The following is an 18233-nucleotide window of genomic DNA, read 5'->3' on the forward strand; positions in this document are numbered from 1 at the left end:
CTCTGGCAGCTTTTACTTCAGTTGTTGCTCTTGTCAAAAATGACCAATTACAGTTTTTGATAGACCTACATGTTAGAAACTAAATATGTATGTCATAGAATATTTGATTGAACTAATATTCATTTACTGAATCGAGCACTTTATATTTATCAACCGGCAACACCCTTCACTCATAAAATTATTTGCCCCGAAATAGTAAAAAATGTTTATTTTGATATTGATCTTATGACGCACCTACTTCAAGAACGTCCCAACTGCAGTGCCTTCAGCACTTAAATTTTTTATGTTGTCTTATAATTTAAATAGTTTGTGTCGAAATTGATTGGACTATAATATATTTTAGATGAAAACTGTATAAGCAAACTTGTGTAGGAATAGGAATTCAAAAAGATTGATAAAGCAAATCAAAACATCCTATAAGATAATTTAACTACGCTTGTTGATTGGTGGAAATAGGAAGCTAGTTTTTGTATTAAATTTTAATATTTATTAATTTATTATGATCATTTTTTTAAGTTTTACTTTGTTTCGAAAATTACAAAACATCATTGTTGAATTCAACAATTTTAATTACTAATCATCAACCTCTTAGTCACTGCAGTATGAATAATAAAAAAGATAATTGATATTCTGTGTAAGTTGTGTCATTTTTATGAATATAATGAAAAAGGAAATTATTTAATCTTATTGTTGAACGGAAAGTGCAATTAAAAGTTCAATTGATCAGGCTACTGAAGAAATATATGTCAATTTTACGAAAGACCGGTGGGGATATTTCAACTTCATAAATTCTGGATGTTATCTGCGTGAGTTCAGAATTTTAAGATCGTGAATTTATGTTTTCAACATACGGATTTCACGAATTTAAGAGTTTAACTTTATGAATTCATGATTTCAACATCATGATTTCCCGATGTCAACTTCACGAATTAAACTTCGCGAAAACACGATTTCAACGTTACTATATCAACTTCGTAAATTCACGATTTCAACTTCATGAATTCACAATTTCGACTTCACAAATTCACGATTTAAACTTCATGAATTTATTTTTAAGAATTCATGTTTGAATTTCACTATTTCAACTTCCCAAAATACAGATTGTTTTATCACATACCCGTGAAGCTTTTGCGAGACCATAAAAATGGTATTGCACGGCCGTGCAATATTTTTTGACGTGACGTCATTTGCGTTACATAATAATAGTGTTATGACGCACTTAATATAAGCGTTATACTATAGGTGCGTAAATGAAAAATGTGTCTTTTTCACTTCAAACGGTCTGTATTTTTGGTATGTGATAAAAATAATATTAATTTAAGTTTATTACTGAATTTATTGAACTCGTTGAATAAATTAATATCATGCTCGCCAGAGGCTCTCATAATATAATTTTATTCAACTCGTTCAATAAATACAATATTAAACTTACACTCGTTCAATATCATCTGTATCTAAATTCCTTCGTGAAGTTGAAATCGTGATGTCGTGAGCTGATATCGTACTAGTTGAAATCGTAATTTCGTGGAGTTGAACTCGTCATTTCGTTAAATTAAAATCGTGATTTTGTGAAGTTAAAATCGTGACGCTCAAAACGTTAATTCACGAAGTAGAATCCAAGTTAAAATCGTGACTTCATGAAGTTAAAATTGATGATTCGGGAAACTTAACTCGTTTATTGAAATGGTGAATTCATGAAATATGTATGATGAAAACGTGCATTCACAGTTATGTTAAAATTATGAATTCACGAACTTCGAATTACTGAAGTAGAATTGTCCCTAATCGTTTTTCGTAGTATTTCGTACCCCCTCGTCTTTCATAGTATTGCATACAATTACATCACGTGTGTTCTCTGTTTCTGCCGGTTATTAACTGACTGATTTTTCCTCTAGAGAATGTGCAGGCATGAGTTTCTATTAAAATTTAGTAAATTGCGGTATTTTGACGTTTCTCATCGACAAGGAATATCAATTTTAAAAATCATATTTACCATTAGTGTAAAGTAAGTAGTTTAAACATATGTATTTATTTCTCAGACAATATGAAATGCTTAACAAGGCAACTTACAGACTTTGAATTTATTTCTGTGTAACTATGTTTTAAATACTGCGGAAATAGATACAAATACGAAACTATGAAAGATTATATCTAGAACACTTTAGAACTGTAGTAAGTTCGATGCAATTATATGTTGCATTTTTATTTTTCATCTTTGAAATATCATTTGTAATGTACTTTTGCAAGTTTAATGACCTTCTACATGTTTAGTGACCTCTTCTACATGCTTCGAAGAATTCGTCGGTATTTCAGAATTTGTTAAAACGACATTAAATTATACAGTCATGTAAATCACTTATTATAAAAGACATTCTTACAAACACATGTATAGTATTAATAACTACTATTAAAGTTTTTTGTTTCATTTTACTCCTTTTCCCAACAGTATTTCAGTCATATAGGCGTACTATTAAAGAATTTGTTCACTAATACTTTACCATTTTGATTATTTTAGGTTGCATTGAACATGTTTTGGCGAGCGTTTCTACTTGGCTTGGTAAACTTTTGTACGTTTCATTTCTAAAAAAAATATGTTGCATCATCTAAATGGGCTACATATTGTACAGTGTAACTTCCGAATTCCGGAACTTCTGAAATCCTGAAACTTCTAAAAACCGAACAATTTTTTCGGTCCCGATTTTTTCCCTTCTATTTTCTATTAATATAATACTTCTGAATTCTGGAACTTCTAAATTTTGAATTCCGGACGATATTTTCGTAAAATTAGAGTCAAATCAATGCAATTTTACCTACGAAAACCGGAAATATCCAAAGGTGTGAAATACTTGTAAATCGAGAATGTTTACCCTGCAGGAAGATTTAATCTCCCTATCGATTGTGTACTAATTAGCGGTGATCGTGTAATTTGACACGCGTTAAAATCACAAACTGTGAAAGTGATGCGGTTAATCAAAGTAATTGACCGCGGTCAGTTAATTTGAAGTGTTTATTAGCGGATTAAATCACAATTAGTTGGGACAATGTATGCATCAAACGTCTTTAGGGATTTTATTGCATTTGATGTAATAATTAATTAACTAGCATCGGACGATATGTAACTTTATGCAATTGACAACATTTCTACAAACTGATAGAAATTCAAAAGCATTTGCAGGTGTAAGATAAAAATGTATTCTTTTCATTCACATCTTCATCTTGATTAAAAGACTACTATATATGATATTACAGTAATGGCCACATCTTCCTTGACATTTAGTGATATTAAGTGGCTTAGTCTTGTCCACATTATCATAAACCTCTGAATTCCGGAAACCTCTGAAATCCGAACTTTTTGACAAGTCCCATGGGTGTTCGGTTTTCGGAAGTTACACTGTACATGTAAATATAAAGTTTAGGTGTCAGTAATGTTGACAAGCAGCAGCATTATACTTTCTTCGGAAAAAAATATTCTGTTTACATTACACTTTGCATGTATGAAAGGAATAAACTTGTATTTTAACATTTCTCTAAATCATTTAATAGCCTTGAAATAACCTTTTATTAGGATGAATAATCTAAAGTTAACAATTATAGTTTTGACCCGGTATGGCCAGTTAGGTGTCAATGTGCCGTTAAACCAAACAAATAAAAATAAAGTTACTGTACATAAATTCAAAGAAATTGATTTATTTTGCCTTCCATTGTATGAGATTGCATTATGATTGCATGAGAATGAAATAAGGAAGTATATTTTTATCAGATGTAAATTGTTCATGCACAATATCATTGTTTAATGGTTAAATTCCTAATTAAAATAACATTATAATGTTTTATTCGGATCATATCATTCTGTTCGCGTTTAATACTCAAGCGTAAAAACAAAGGCAACTATTGCGAGACTCGATCTTAAAGTAAAATTTTAATGTTGATAGCTCTGATAAAAAACCTAATAAGATATTGCTTAATACCCTATAAACCAAAGAGAAATTTATGTTACATTCAACATTTTCCAGACTCGACCATAATGGTTGCATGTTACAAAGATAATAGTTGTATTGTATTATAAATAGTTCCATATCCATTAAAGAGCCTATATGTGTTTCTTTTTCTTTCTATCTTTCTTTCTTTCTTTCTTTCTTTCTTTCTTATTTTTAACTGCCAATACATTCAAATTGCTATTACAGGTCTGTCATCAGAAAACCCGATTCTGTCACCGCTTGTTAGTGATGAAATGGAAAACAACACTTTGGAATTGACGTGTTATGCTCCTCAAAACACAATTTTTTCCAAATGGGGTATAGTCAACGATGAAAACAAGTTTTCATACATGTTTTCTGGGCCAAATGGGACTTGTACAACAGACGGGTTCCTTGCTGAAGATCGAAATTATGAAATAAGTTGTTATAGTAATGGCACCTTTAAAGTAAAAATCAAACGGTTAACAGTCCGTCACCATGGCCAAGGATGGTATTGTTTTGATGAGTTTAATATGAGTAGTATTGCAAATATCAATGTTAAAGGTAAGAATTTCTGTTGCCATCGTTTATTCATTTTCAAAGTACAACAAGGGCAAAATTGTCGCAAAATACGCCCGTCATAAAAGCTTTTGATGGACATGAGGGCATTATAGATATACATAGCAATAATCTCTAAAAGTGACCTTACATTTGACCTGCATCATGTATGAAGCACTACACTTAATTGTAGTGAATATTTCTATAAAGTATCATGAAAATATTCCACGTATGAAGGAGATATGCTGCAAACAAAATTCAGATATTTTATCATCTTTAGTGACATTGACCTTGCGTTAATTGACCTAATATACAAGTGCCATGGCGGTATTCATGATAATGACCATTTGTGTTACAATCCCTCAATAATTGATGACTAAATTGTCCCTATACATCTTCAATTTTATATCTGAACTTTGACCCTTAAATGTGACCTTGACCTAAGCCGCAGGATCATGAATTTTGCGTTTGACAATCTGTCTTACAATGGTGAACATGTGTACCAAGTTAAATTAAAATCAACCTATGCATGTATAAATTTTGCTCAAAACTTACATACCTGGTTTATGGACAAGCTTATCGCTTCTCATAGAAGTAAACAATTCTATAAAGTTCCATTAAAATCCCCCTAGGCGTGTAGGAGATGGGTTTCAGACAAAATCAATATTTCTTTTATCATCTTTAGTGACCTTGACCTTGCATATATTGATATAAAAAAAGCAAGTATCACCGATTAAGCCATGATAATGACCATATGTATTACAATCCCTCGATAAATGATGACTCAGTGGTTCCAATACACATTTTCATATTTTTATCTGATCTTTGACCCATATGTTTGACCTTGACCACAGGTACCTGAATTTTGCACACCTACAATTCTATGTAGTTTTTATAAAATCCCTCTGTATATGTAGGAGATATGCTCCAAACAAATTTGACGCCAAACACCCACCTGCCAAACCGTCTGTCATCCCGTCGGGGACTTTCCTATAATACAACCGGGTAAAAAGGCGATACATGTTTTTTGCATCGAAATATACCTATAGTTACTGTTCTGATTTTTTGACAGATAAATACAATACGAGGGATGATCTAACATAACCCGGAATTTGTAAACAGCTTTGGATGTTTTTGACGTCGCTACTTATGACGTTTTGACAGCATTTAGGCTGCGCCGTATGCATGTTGTTGTCATAATATGTTTAATTGTTGCAATTCCTATATACAAATAATAAATTACGCATTATTATGGTGTTTGTTATATGATTTTTTAATAAACATTATTGCACTTATTGGTAAATCCGGTATTCATGGATTATCCCTTGCATAAGCAGTGAGTTTAGAAATTTCTGTTTTTTCAGTTCCCATCAAATACGTGAAAATTGGAAACAGTTCCGACAATATCATAGAGACAGTAGAACATGTGGAAACAACGTTAACATGTGAGACATCTGAAGGACGACCTGCTGCTGACATTACTTGGACTAAAGTATCTAAGACAGAAATGAGAACAGATCTTACACATAATGCCAAATATAAAGTAACTAAACTTAGAAATGGTATGCTACTTGCACAAAGCAGCATTGATTTGAAACCACTTCGAGGGGACAATGATACACGGATAATTTGTGAATCAGCAAACGAAGTATCAAATATAATAAAAACTGAAGTAACACTTCATGTCCAATGTAAGTGCAAATACGTGCTGTATGTACCAATTAAACATGTCGCTAAGCATCAAAATGTTTCTAATATCAAAAGCAGATACTTGATGTTCCTGTTATTTGCAATATAGAGTCAATCAGTTAATTAATTCACTCAAGTCATAATTATGTTGACAATATGCACTTTTCTGAATACTGTTTCAGTTTACAGATATAAATATTGGAGTATATAGATATTCATTTGTTACATGTTCCGGCAACTATTTTGTTTATTATCAATTTACATGCATATAATACAAGTAGCTGGACCGAGAGATTAAGTTTATAGGCTGTTAAAATAATAGCTCTCGTGTTGAAAATTATACCATAGTAATTGAAATACCATATAAGTTTGTTTAAATTTGAATTCAATTAGTCAACATATAATTTTGCAATGTTGAAATAAATATAATTTTTTCATACATAAAAGTATTCTTTTAAAATTATTTCGTTCTTTCTTATGAATTAATACAAACTTGTTCTGTTTATTATAACAAGTAATCCATTATTTAATGCACATCGCATATTCTATACAAACTCAATACAATTTTAATAGGTCATTGCTGTCACATCGGAACCCAAGTGGTGACTCAAATTCCTGCGATAGTGTATTTCAATGATTTGTATAAACCCGGAATTTAAATAATAAAATACTTGAATATATCTCATGCGACAGTTTATATATTTCAATTTTCATTGTCTTTTTTTTTTTTTTTTTTTTTTTTGTTAATTGATGTGATATTTATAGTTTTCATAGTTTCGATTTCTTGTTAATTTGTTTTAAAAGAACGAATTAATGTTTTCAATTTTTCAGATCCTCCTAGTGAGCCATTGCTTCTATTTTTCGATCAAAATAAAATTGCAAGTGATGGTGAATTACAACATAATAAACTATTCGTTAAGGAAGGAAGCAGTTTTACTGTTCAATGTAGATCCGATGGTGATCCTCCTCCGACATGCACATGGAACATTGAAAATCATGCAAAATCTCAAAATCTAACGTTTACAAATATAACAAAAGAAAACACCGGATTGTATGAATGTATTGCGAAAAACGTGATTCGAAGGTTTTCAAAAAATGACAAATATATGACGCAATCGACGACAAGCCTTGACATAGATGTTAGATGTAAATTGATTGTTTTTATAACTTCAATTGTAAATACGTTCACTTGCTGCTTAAATTTCTTTTTATTATTATTTCTTATAAACACATGTGTTTTTCAACGGCTTTGTACAGAATTATATATCATTTAATTATTTACATTTAAGTAAATCGAAATGATAATGAAAATTTTCTTCACATTTAGTGGTCATATTTATTACATATGATGTAGTCTCATATATTTAATATTCAATATTCGAATGGGTTATCAAGTGTTGACCGTTATACTTCTTTATTACTAAAATAGTGAAATAAATTTCGAAACTGTATCTATTATGCAGATAGAAGTAAGATATTACAGTTCAGTGTTACTGATCTTAAAAGAAGGAGAAAACATTTCGAAGTCACTGAAAACGAAACTGTCCTCTTTATATGCAGTGTTGACAGTAATCCAGTGTCATCAATAGCAATATCATTAAAACAAAGAGAACTGGTGCGCAGTGAATCCACAAACAGCTTAAGTTCTGCTTATAGAGTCAACTCTTGTCTTGATGGTGGTGTTTATCAATGTGCAGCACACAACATATACAATATAAAACCATCTTTAAAAAACGTGACATTGCTTGTTAGATGTAAGTTACGTATTTCTTGTCGAAATTTAATCACATAAGATCAATTCAAAACAGCAATTTCAAACTGTTTCTGTGTTCCAGTCTAAGGTCACTGGTAATGCGCTCCTTAAAAGGAAGTTTTTCATCTAATCATGATAAATAGGTTAGTTTTGCAACATACCAGATGTCATATAACAACATAATAATTTACTTTTGTCATGCATATAGTTTTTACAGGCTATGTCAAACTGATTTTTTTGGTCATAATTTGACACTTTTTTCTTTTCGAAAACTATATCATATTATACAGAACCGAATTATATTTTTAAAATATATGATGAAGATAGCATAGAAGATGTAAACATATGTTTTGGCAGAAATCATGTTTTGTTACGAATATATCATTATGGTAAGTTTTCTGATAAAATAGCTTTTATATTTTAGGCATACCACTTCTATCACCGGAGTTTGATCTGAAAACAAACATTACCAGTGCAGAGAATGTAACTGTTACTTTTGCATTCAAAGCAATTGCCTATCCAGCACCGGAATTCCTATGGTATAAATTTGACAACTCTTCATGGAAGACAATTAGTAGTGACGTGAAATACGAAATCAGAACGCGTGGACATTATTCCAGTCTAACTATAAGCGTTATTACAGAAGAAGATTACGGACAATACAAACTGAGGATACATAATGCAGTTGGATTCTTAGAACAGTTGTATTTTCTAAATGCAAATGGTAAATATAAAATAATTATTCCGGAATAAAACTGAGGATATATCATTTGCATCTAAAATCCAAATCATAAACTAAATATGGTATCCTGCTATAAAGCATTTTGGAAATAATTTAAACCAACTCTTTAAAGACCATGCCATATGTCTTATTCGTTTGGCATCTGCCATTGTCTTGTTTTCATGTGGAACGAAGTGCTATTTCAATATAATAAACATGTACGTTGCCACTGTAAATTAATTAAATCAAGTTTTTGCTGATAATGGCTAAAATACTTGTTTAATTAACCGAAAAGAGAATCAATGTTTAATATTTGTATTTTTGATTTTAACAATAAATAAGTGCTATTAAAGTTGAGTTTTAGATCAAATTAAGTTTAGGCCATTCACGTTAATGAGCAAAATAAAATTTTGTCATGGACAATGATAATGTGGATTATATAGATTTAAACAGTTTGTGTAAAATACAAAATGAAAAGATTTCTTACATTCATTTGGTCAGTAGTACATAAGTTTCCTCGACAAATAAAAACAATAGTTCATTTATAAATCTAACTAGTTAGCACTAGTCACTATAAAAATACTGCTTGAGTCACTTATTAATAAGTAATAATAATTAAATTGTAATCGGTCATTAGTGGTTTTATTGTTTTGTAAGATGTAGAATTTGTAATATATCTCACATTGCTTAAAAAAATTTTACGTCAAAACCCTAATTTTTCTCTATAGATTCAGGCTTTCCATTTAAAAATTTAAAAAGGTAAAGCAGAATAGTCATAAATATTTTAAACTATAACCAACTTGATTCCGCTGATGGACATAGTTAAACAAGGTGTTTCATGCTATATAAGTTTTATCCATTTTATTTATTCCGAAAAATTATATAGGTACTTTCTGTTTTTTAGAGGAAAACATGCACAGTTCGATTACCAACTACCTGCTGGTAGGTAGTTGGGGATTACGAATAACGAACTCTCAGCTAGTAGGTAGTTCGTTATTCGAAAATCAAACTACCAACTACACACCAAATTGACCCTCCTAGTTCTCTACACATTAAGTGTCTTATCAATATCTTAAATGGGGCCTTTTGGGGCTTGGTGAACCTTGCGCTTTTATATTTCTTAAAGATAGTAAATCTTGTAGACAATGTGATTGAACAATCTTGTTTAAAAACAATCTGTCCTATGCAAACTAAGATATGAATGTGATTCTTACTAGCATTAATATAACTGTATATGGTCTGATACTTACTGATAACATTGTCTTTATATAAGCGACAGAATATAGATAGATATAGATAGAAATATAGTATTTTTAAAGTTAACATTTACCTTTTTAACCTTGAACCTTGAAACAAATAGCGTGTTTTAATATTCAGTAAGCCTAGCCTCATTTTTTCCATATCATTTTTCTTTCCACAATTACAGCAACACAACAGACAACATACTCTACAATGAAGTGGGTAATAACATGCGTTTCAGTTGGAACATTTGTTTTCACCATTTCAGTTGTTGTAATGGTATTTATAAGGTAATGTAAAATTGAAATTGTGTGGCAATGAAATAAGTAACCGCACACCAGATGCTAAATATAGCATACTTATAAAAATATAAACGTCAAAGATTTTACGAAGAAAACAGAATAAAAAGAAACAAAACATATGTAAGTTAGTAAAAAAACAACAACACATATCCAATGTACAGTTTTCTACACTTTATCAGTGTACGAAATAATCAAATATAAACTCCGCTTAAAAATTGTGAAGTTATAGTTTTGGTTAAAGGAAAATTTAATACTGGTATTGAGACAGTTAATACTTTTTAAAACCTTTCAATTCCAGAAGAAGAGGAACCCTTAACCTATCCGTTACTCAAACAGCTGGTAAGTATTATACTATGTTATGAAGCTATGAATTTTGTTTCATTAACATTCAGATAAAGACTCACTTAGTAACAATTAAGATAAAAACGTGACAGTACGGTGATCTTGAATAACTGCCTTGAATGAACATGTTTAAAAATCAAAGATGAGGGACTCATTGAATGTGTTTTTTTTTCATTCAGAGTGGCCCTAGTATGTATGTCAACATATACCTTATTTGTTTGATATCAAAAAAAATATTTAAAACAAATAAAAAATATGATATGACAAGAGATATTTTTGTTTTGAAAAAAATAAAAGACGTTCTGCAAGGTTTATTAACAGATTACAAAATATTATAAAAATATCAAGGGTACAGCCTACATGTTAAAAGTTTATTATTTTGGTAAAAATGTTTTTTTTATTTCTTTAGAGATCATCTCAGGAAGTCAGACATCATTGAATTTCAATCCTGATGTTCATACAGTTCATACAATGCATGCCTATAGCCAACTGTATGAGCATTGTTTTGATGATGAAAGATACACGGAATTGCAAACTCTGGAAGCGGACAAGTATCCAAACAGAGGTTATTTAACCCCAGCAATATAGACCTAAACTGTTAAAAAGACATCGATAGCATACACCGTGTTTATGTAAAGTCGATTTGTAATTATTATTACTTTTCTTTTTCCATTTATTGTTTGGATATTTTGTAACTCAAATCTATTTTTCGTGAACATTGTTTCGTTTTTTTGACATTATCTATAGAATGTGATCACGGAAAAGAGCCCTATCAATTTAATTATAACTAATATTCTATTATTCTCTGCTATCCGTTGTCGTATCACATTGAATTTCATTAAAACAAATTCCATCTTTAGTTTTTTTTATAAAGTTTTAAACGTACTTTTATTTACAAACAAATAAATGTGTCATTCACTGTTTGTGCATGTTTGATTATTTTTTCATTTAAAACATTTTAAGAAAACTGCTAGAGTGAGAAATGGTAGAACTCATTATCATTCCATACATTAAATCACGTGAATTTTAATTACCATGGCAATGTTATATAATTATGCACATACATACCATGGCAACGTTATATAGGCTCATTCCGAAATGATCTTATAATGTTAAAATATAATCAAATGAATTAAATATAACGTTTCAGTTTTCTAAATGCAAAAGCGGGTTATCATCTATTTACATTTAAATGAAATTAATCTGAAATAAGTGGTTTAAGATTTAATAAAAGGGGTAATGTCGGAAGCGAAGTCCTCTCGGTTTTCAGGTGGAATTAAGCGATTTCATATTCGGCTAATAAGAAGAAAGGGGGCGGGGAGGAAAGGGCGGCTAAAGCGGGTAAATTGTTCAGTAAATTGTTCAATTGGCAAAAAATTATCTATACACGAAGAAATGCGGAAGTTATGAAAGGTTTGCGGAGTGTTTCCAGGATGTTTTATTTGTGCAACCGTCGAACACATTCAATTCTGACCAAACAATTTAATTTAAGCAATATCGTATTTTATTCATGAGGATATACGCATATTTACAATAAATATATGTATTTACTATTTGTATTGCATGTATTGCCCTGATTTGTTTTATGACAAAAGCTAGTCGGTGTGCAGTAGATACCGCAGAGTGTAATTGTCATTTGATAAAATAATATAAAGACTGATAATTCTTAAGACCGATTAGTGTCGAGATTACTCAAAAATCTCGAAAAAGAACGAAAAGTAGCCGGCTTTCGGCTTGTGGAGAATTAAGCAAAATTGTGAACGCTGTTTTTTCTCGCTTTATCATAATACACATAAATATGTTATTGATGATTTGGTCCGAAGACTTTGAACACTTTCAAAAACAATGACGAGGATGATATTTTTCATTGATATTGCATAATGAGCGTGCGCCGAGTCGCGTATCCCCTATTATTTGGAATTTTCACAGATTTGTTTTTGTTGAATATATTGTATTTATTTTTTCACTGTTTATTAGGGACATGTTCCAATGTGTTTTGTGCACGCTAATTAAAAAATGCGGACAATAGAGCAACAGTCCATGAACCTTTTAAACAGCCGTATTGTCTTTTTTCATTATATCTATGATAAGAAAAAATGTAATGAATCAGAAAATCTATACCAATACAATAGCTTTAATCAGCAAATTATATATATTTGAAATCTTACTGCTAGTTTTTTTGTTATAATTGAAGAAAAATGGAGATTTATGTCAACGTCAGCGTCGGGGACAGTTAACCTTATATCCTAAGCAATCGTTTATGAAAATTTATTTCAATACAAATCAATCTAATTCACTGAAACTTAGTGAATGAAGTTTCAATGTGGATGCAACCTGATGAATTCAATTCGCGACACTCATTGTCAGGTAAAAAGACCAACCATCAAGGTCGACGATATTACCTGTATTGAAACAAACATACAATTGGCAATTTAGCTAGCTGCAGACATTTTCGAACTTAAAATGGATGAATGTAAACACCCAATGAGTTTAAATGACACCAGGACCTAAAAAGTGATTTATTCTACCTGTGCGCTGTATATTTTGTAGTTGTAAAGATGAAGGTTACACAGATATTTGTGTTTCTAGTGAAGTGTTGAGATCATATTCCAACAAAAACTTTTAGTACTCAAATTTCATTACTTATTGTTGAATATAATTTTTATTTAATAAAACCTTATTTTCAACATTGACCAACGATTGACGTTTTTATATAATAAAATATACGTGTATTTAATATATTATCTGATATAACTGATATATACCCACAACTTAAATGAAAACACCTTGAAAAATCCTTAAATCAAGTTGAAATTCATTGTATCTGAAACATACATTTAGTTTTCGATTTATATATATACACAATCTTTGAAAATGTGATTTCTGAAAATATTGGTATATTTATTTCGTTTTTATATCAATATAAGTTACAGACAAGTTTTATCCATTTATTGTTTTATCCTTATTTGATTTTGAATAAAACGCATACATACACTGCGGATTAGCAACATTCTTATACTTGTTGACCCATTTATAACTTCATGCAAAACTATTTTTTGTTTGTTTTATTATTAAGTACACTTGTGAAAGGCAATTTTCCCTTATCTCCATATTTAATGAATAGTGAGGTTGTACTAAAGGATATTTACAAAGACGTTATATTGTGTTACAAAACTAAATTGAATCCTGCGTAAAACACATTTTCTCTAATAGTATCTAAAGGAGCGCTTTTGCATTTGTCGAAACGTATCGGATTTTAAAAGCTGATGCATTGCATTGCAATAATATATCTGATGTTTTTTTATTCATATAAGTTCGTCTTGAACAAATTTAAATAGATTATTATTATATCTTCTAAGATTTTACCGTTTGAGATCTTCTGAAAAGAACTATGTGGTGTAGTTCTGGCTTTAAAAAATTAAAACAAACATCAACAACAACATGAAAGGCCGCTTTTTTAATTTTGTTGATAAGGCATTAAAGGTAAATCTTAAAAAAGAATATTACTGTATTATAATTACATTGTACATCTATATTTCTATATTGTTGAACCACTCATTAAAAGTCAAAAGCGTGACGACATTGGTAACCATTGTGGTGCCAAGATGGCGGCTAAATGCTAAAATTTCAGAAAGGACTAAAACTTTAAGAATTTAAGCTTTATTTTGTGCTATTTATTATTTGATACTTTACTTTTCAAAACTTGATTTATGCCAAAGGCATAATGATAAACAAATACGCGCGTATCAGAATTTTCCTTAAATATAAGACTCGTAGTGTCAGATAATCGGCAAATTTATTTGCTTTTTACCAACGGAATTGATTTAGGCTAACCGCCATATTACAGTCTAAAACGAGCACTTGTACGGACACAATCGAATTTCCTCGCCTATATGATTCTCATTCAAAAGTGCTCGGAACTAAAAAGACATTCGTCAAGGTAGATTTTAATTCGGCCCTTCTTAAAATTTACAGTGCACAGCGGTTGTGTAACAATAATACTTCACAGCCATTTCACGATTGTTTTAAACTCCACTTGAAGTTTTATTGATAGATAATATACCTTTTTCTTAACTTTAAGGTTAGTATGGAAAAAATTCAAATTCAGTTTTAGAGCGATATGTTTAATTTTTTTAATTTTTTTTTCGATTGTAAATTAACAAAAAAATGACGTTATAAAGAATATAACCCAATAGTAAAAACAAAAAGGTGTGCCAGACTTCAAACGACACGAAATAAAAAATATGTTCAATGTCAGATAATGCAAAATTGAGCTCCATGGCACAAAACTGTTTTCATATTCTAAGATCATGAACATTTTATGTTAATTAAGATATACAGTTTTGTCTGCATAGTTTATATATCTATATTAAACTATTGCATGTACCTTAAATGTGTAAATATTGTATGATATATAATAAACATGACGTTTAGAATAGTTAGGATTATTAATAATTTTCTGATATTAAAGCGTTTGTAGGTGTTTAGAACAATTATTTACACAGGAATTAAGGTGTCCTAGCTTTAACCACCTTAAATCCCCTGTATCAATCAGAGCCACGTAATGATCATATAAATTTAGAAATACAAGCAGTGTAGAAAATATTTTTTTTATCTTTACACAATACAAGTAGCAGGTACATTATTTATTGTTTATAAACACATTTTATTACTTAGTTACTGCATAAAAAGTCTTATAATACAATGTGTTTAGATATTTACGTAAATTCACTGTCACGCATTAACAGCAGTCGTGTGAAACGGGAAGTAAATTCTCCCAAATCCGAGAAACGTTACGAACAAAAATCGCTAGTAATTTTAGTCCTTTAAATAATGTCATTTTCTGATGAAATAAAATAACTTAAATAGGTATTCAATTTATATCAATTTCATAGGGTTTCGTATAATTGCTAAGACTACACTTAGCTGTTATTCTACGATTCAAATATTGTTTTGGTGCTCTCATTGTGGCTCAAAAAAATCAATAATACATTTTTCGTCACCAGTTACATCATTTCCAAAAATAAAATAAGAAATAAAATAAGGTTAAATGACAACAGCAAAAGCAAAAAGTGCATTGTTGTCTGGATACATTTTAGGCAACAACATGTTACTTTGCACTCGGGCCTTATTCTACTCATCGGTTAACTAATTTGAAATCCATATAGCACATATCTTTCTTACATCAAATCACGTTTAAGTAAGGTATAATCAGCTGCTCCTAATGAGATGCCAACGACTCTAGCTATTTACATAGTGGTACATCAGTACATCGGTATTAACTATTTCTTTCACTTAAGCAAACATTTTGACATACTTTACTTATCGTTCTAGGCCAATTGGCATGGGTTGCATCCTTATTCGAAATTAACCCAATTTGAATGTATTAAACCAACGAATAACTGATCAAATGGCATTGCATTTTGTCCATATACAGAACATATTTCATCGAAAATTTCTTCACACACTAGGCCAGATATGCTATTTTAGACACTTGTTTAAACGTTCGACCGATAGAGAGAAATGCCAAAGAAACAACGATTGTCAATAAACGACCATTTTAAACGTCATGTCAACCATTGTTGTGTTAAAATATACGAGTGGACAATATAACGTGACTTAAAGTCACAACTAAAGTAAACGGCTTTTAATGGGTAAAGCTAATATCTTCCCAGTTTGTGTTTCTGGCAAAATTGAACAATATAACGTTCAAGATGCATTCATATTTGAACACTCCTAAAGCCCGTGTTAAATTATCTATAAGATATGTGTATTTATCTAATGTATATATATTTTAGTCTCTCACATATATGAGGGGAGTATTTCTATTTCCAATATATATATAAAATGAAAAAAGCAGATAGAAGATCCCTTCTCTGTTTGAGTGTAAACGTATGTTCATAATTTGTGTGGTGCTACGGTATGATTTCTCAAAACTTGACCATTTTCTTCGTAATTGTGTATTTTTTTGTTCAATTATAATGCAATAATTGAGATAAGACAAAAATATATCAAACTTGTATTTCATTTTAAATATAACACAATATAGTGATAAAGTTGAAAGTTATGTTTACCTATTATACCATCGAAAAAATATGTCTAAATATTAGGGGTACTTTCTACCCATTATATAATAACCATATTTGATCTATGTTCCTGAAAACTTGAGATATTTGACATTTCCATATTAAATGTATAGACCAAACATCGTACAAATTGCTAGATGACAAGTTGCATTTAGAAAGATATTTATTTGATTAAAAACTTAATATATTGAAAACTTTGAAGGTTTGTCTCAATTGTAGACATAAAAGGAATATTGAATACTGAGGAGTTTCAATCTATACGGAATATTATGTTGTAGTAGCTTTCTGAGGCTTTGTATTTTTCTACGAGCAGCGGTGGAAAATTGATATCTCGCGAGACCGAAGGTCGAGCGAGATATAAATTTTCCAACGTTGCGAGTAGAAAAATACATAGTCTCAGAAAGCTACTATAACATAATTTTCCTTTTATTATATACCTTTTCGTTGTATTCAGAAAATGAAATGTAGTTGTCAAGAAATAAATTCGTGACTGACGGATGAATACGTAATTCTTGCAAACCGGCCACGCCTTTGATAATTTTGGTTCCCGTTTTCAAATGCAACGTTATACAAAGCTAAGATCGGAACCAACGTCAAAAATAGTCCGGCACTTCCATATATGGTACCGTATTTGTCACTAACATAATATGGAAATTTCTATCCGTAGAAGCGTATTTGCGCTTCAATATTTGCGTGTATTTTAGGGAGAAAATTTATAGGTATATAATAAATTTCATTATCATTAAAATTACGTTTCCATTTCTCAAATTTTGCTTAATTCGTAACACATACACGACAACATTTAATCTTAAAGCTTGATTGTTTATATTTATTGAAAGTAAATTGAATTAAAATTACAATTTATATATACGAGTAAAATTGAGAAATTGAATAGCTCATACCCCGATCTGATTTATTGAAATCTATTTTAAGAATCACTAAAGATATAACGAAGGGAATATAAACTTGTAGATTATAGCTATTAGTTAGACTAACAATTTTGCAATTCTTTAAGACTGAAAAAGTTGCTTAAAAGTTAGTGAAAGCATATCTCATTTAACTATCATGATGACAAAAAATTTAGAGTTTTATTTTTATGAGACATATATCAGATCGTGACCTCAAGTGCGCAGTGTACTTAATATGTAAACTGCATACCTTTAAATGAACCATTTCATCCAGACGAGGAAGTATGCCCTCAAAAGCTTTTTAAAACCTGAACTATGAAATAGCGAGAAATGGGTTTAATCTCTACTAACTTGTTAATGTTTTTGTGATTTCCATGACAGCTTTAATTGAAGGTTAAATAGAAATACCGGGTAGTAATCGAGACGTTAAAATGTATCTTTTTAAAATTGCAATCTGTTAAATGAGCCCACATATTGTAAGCTAAATAAGAGGTAGTATGCAATATCACTCAACACAGGACAATTGAATATATTTAACGCATTCCTGACTTTATTAAAAAAATTCAAGTAACTGATGGTTCATCAAAATATCAGTCAGAACTACGACAGGCAAAACTTATGTCAGATTGTTATGTACCATAATCCTTTTAAATTGTGTTTTGCAAACTATAAGTACTTT

At 30.3% G+C, this 18233-nt stretch overlaps 3 protein-coding genes across 3 annotated transcripts in view; 2 read left to right on the forward strand and 1 right to left on the reverse strand.

Annotated features, from left to right (window-relative positions):
- Positions 1-18233, reverse strand: part of LOC132741086 (uncharacterized) — a 40656-nt gene that overhangs the window by 15404 nt on the left and 7019 nt on the right. The gene's annotated exons all lie outside the window — the stretch shown is intronic.
- On the forward strand, positions 1963-7044 carry LOC132741087 (uncharacterized). Its single transcript, XM_060729173.1, has 5 exons — positions 1963-2005; positions 2516-2567; positions 4185-4520; positions 5879-6224; positions 7035-7044. Exons 2-5 carry the CDS (start codon positions 2528-2530, stop codon positions 7042-7044), a joined length of 732 nt encoding a protein of 243 aa, XP_060585156.1. The 5' UTR covers positions 1963-2005; positions 2516-2527.
- LOC132741085 (peroxidasin homolog) lies at positions 6842-11397 on the forward strand. The gene is made up of 6 exons (XM_060729170.1): positions 6842-7349; positions 7667-7957; positions 8381-8680; positions 10104-10206; positions 10517-10557; positions 10970-11397. The coding sequence occupies exons 1-6, from the start codon at positions 7310-7312 to the stop codon at positions 11146-11148; spliced, it is 954 nt and encodes a 317-aa protein (XP_060585153.1). The 5' UTR covers positions 6842-7309; the 3' UTR covers positions 11149-11397.

This window comes from Ruditapes philippinarum, unplaced genomic scaffold, assembly GCF_026571515.1.
Source record: "Ruditapes philippinarum isolate M1 unplaced genomic scaffold, ASM2657151v2 ctg3960_1_1_1_1, whole genome shotgun sequence".
Lineage (NCBI taxonomy): Eukaryota > Metazoa > Mollusca > Bivalvia > Venerida > Veneridae > Ruditapes > Ruditapes philippinarum.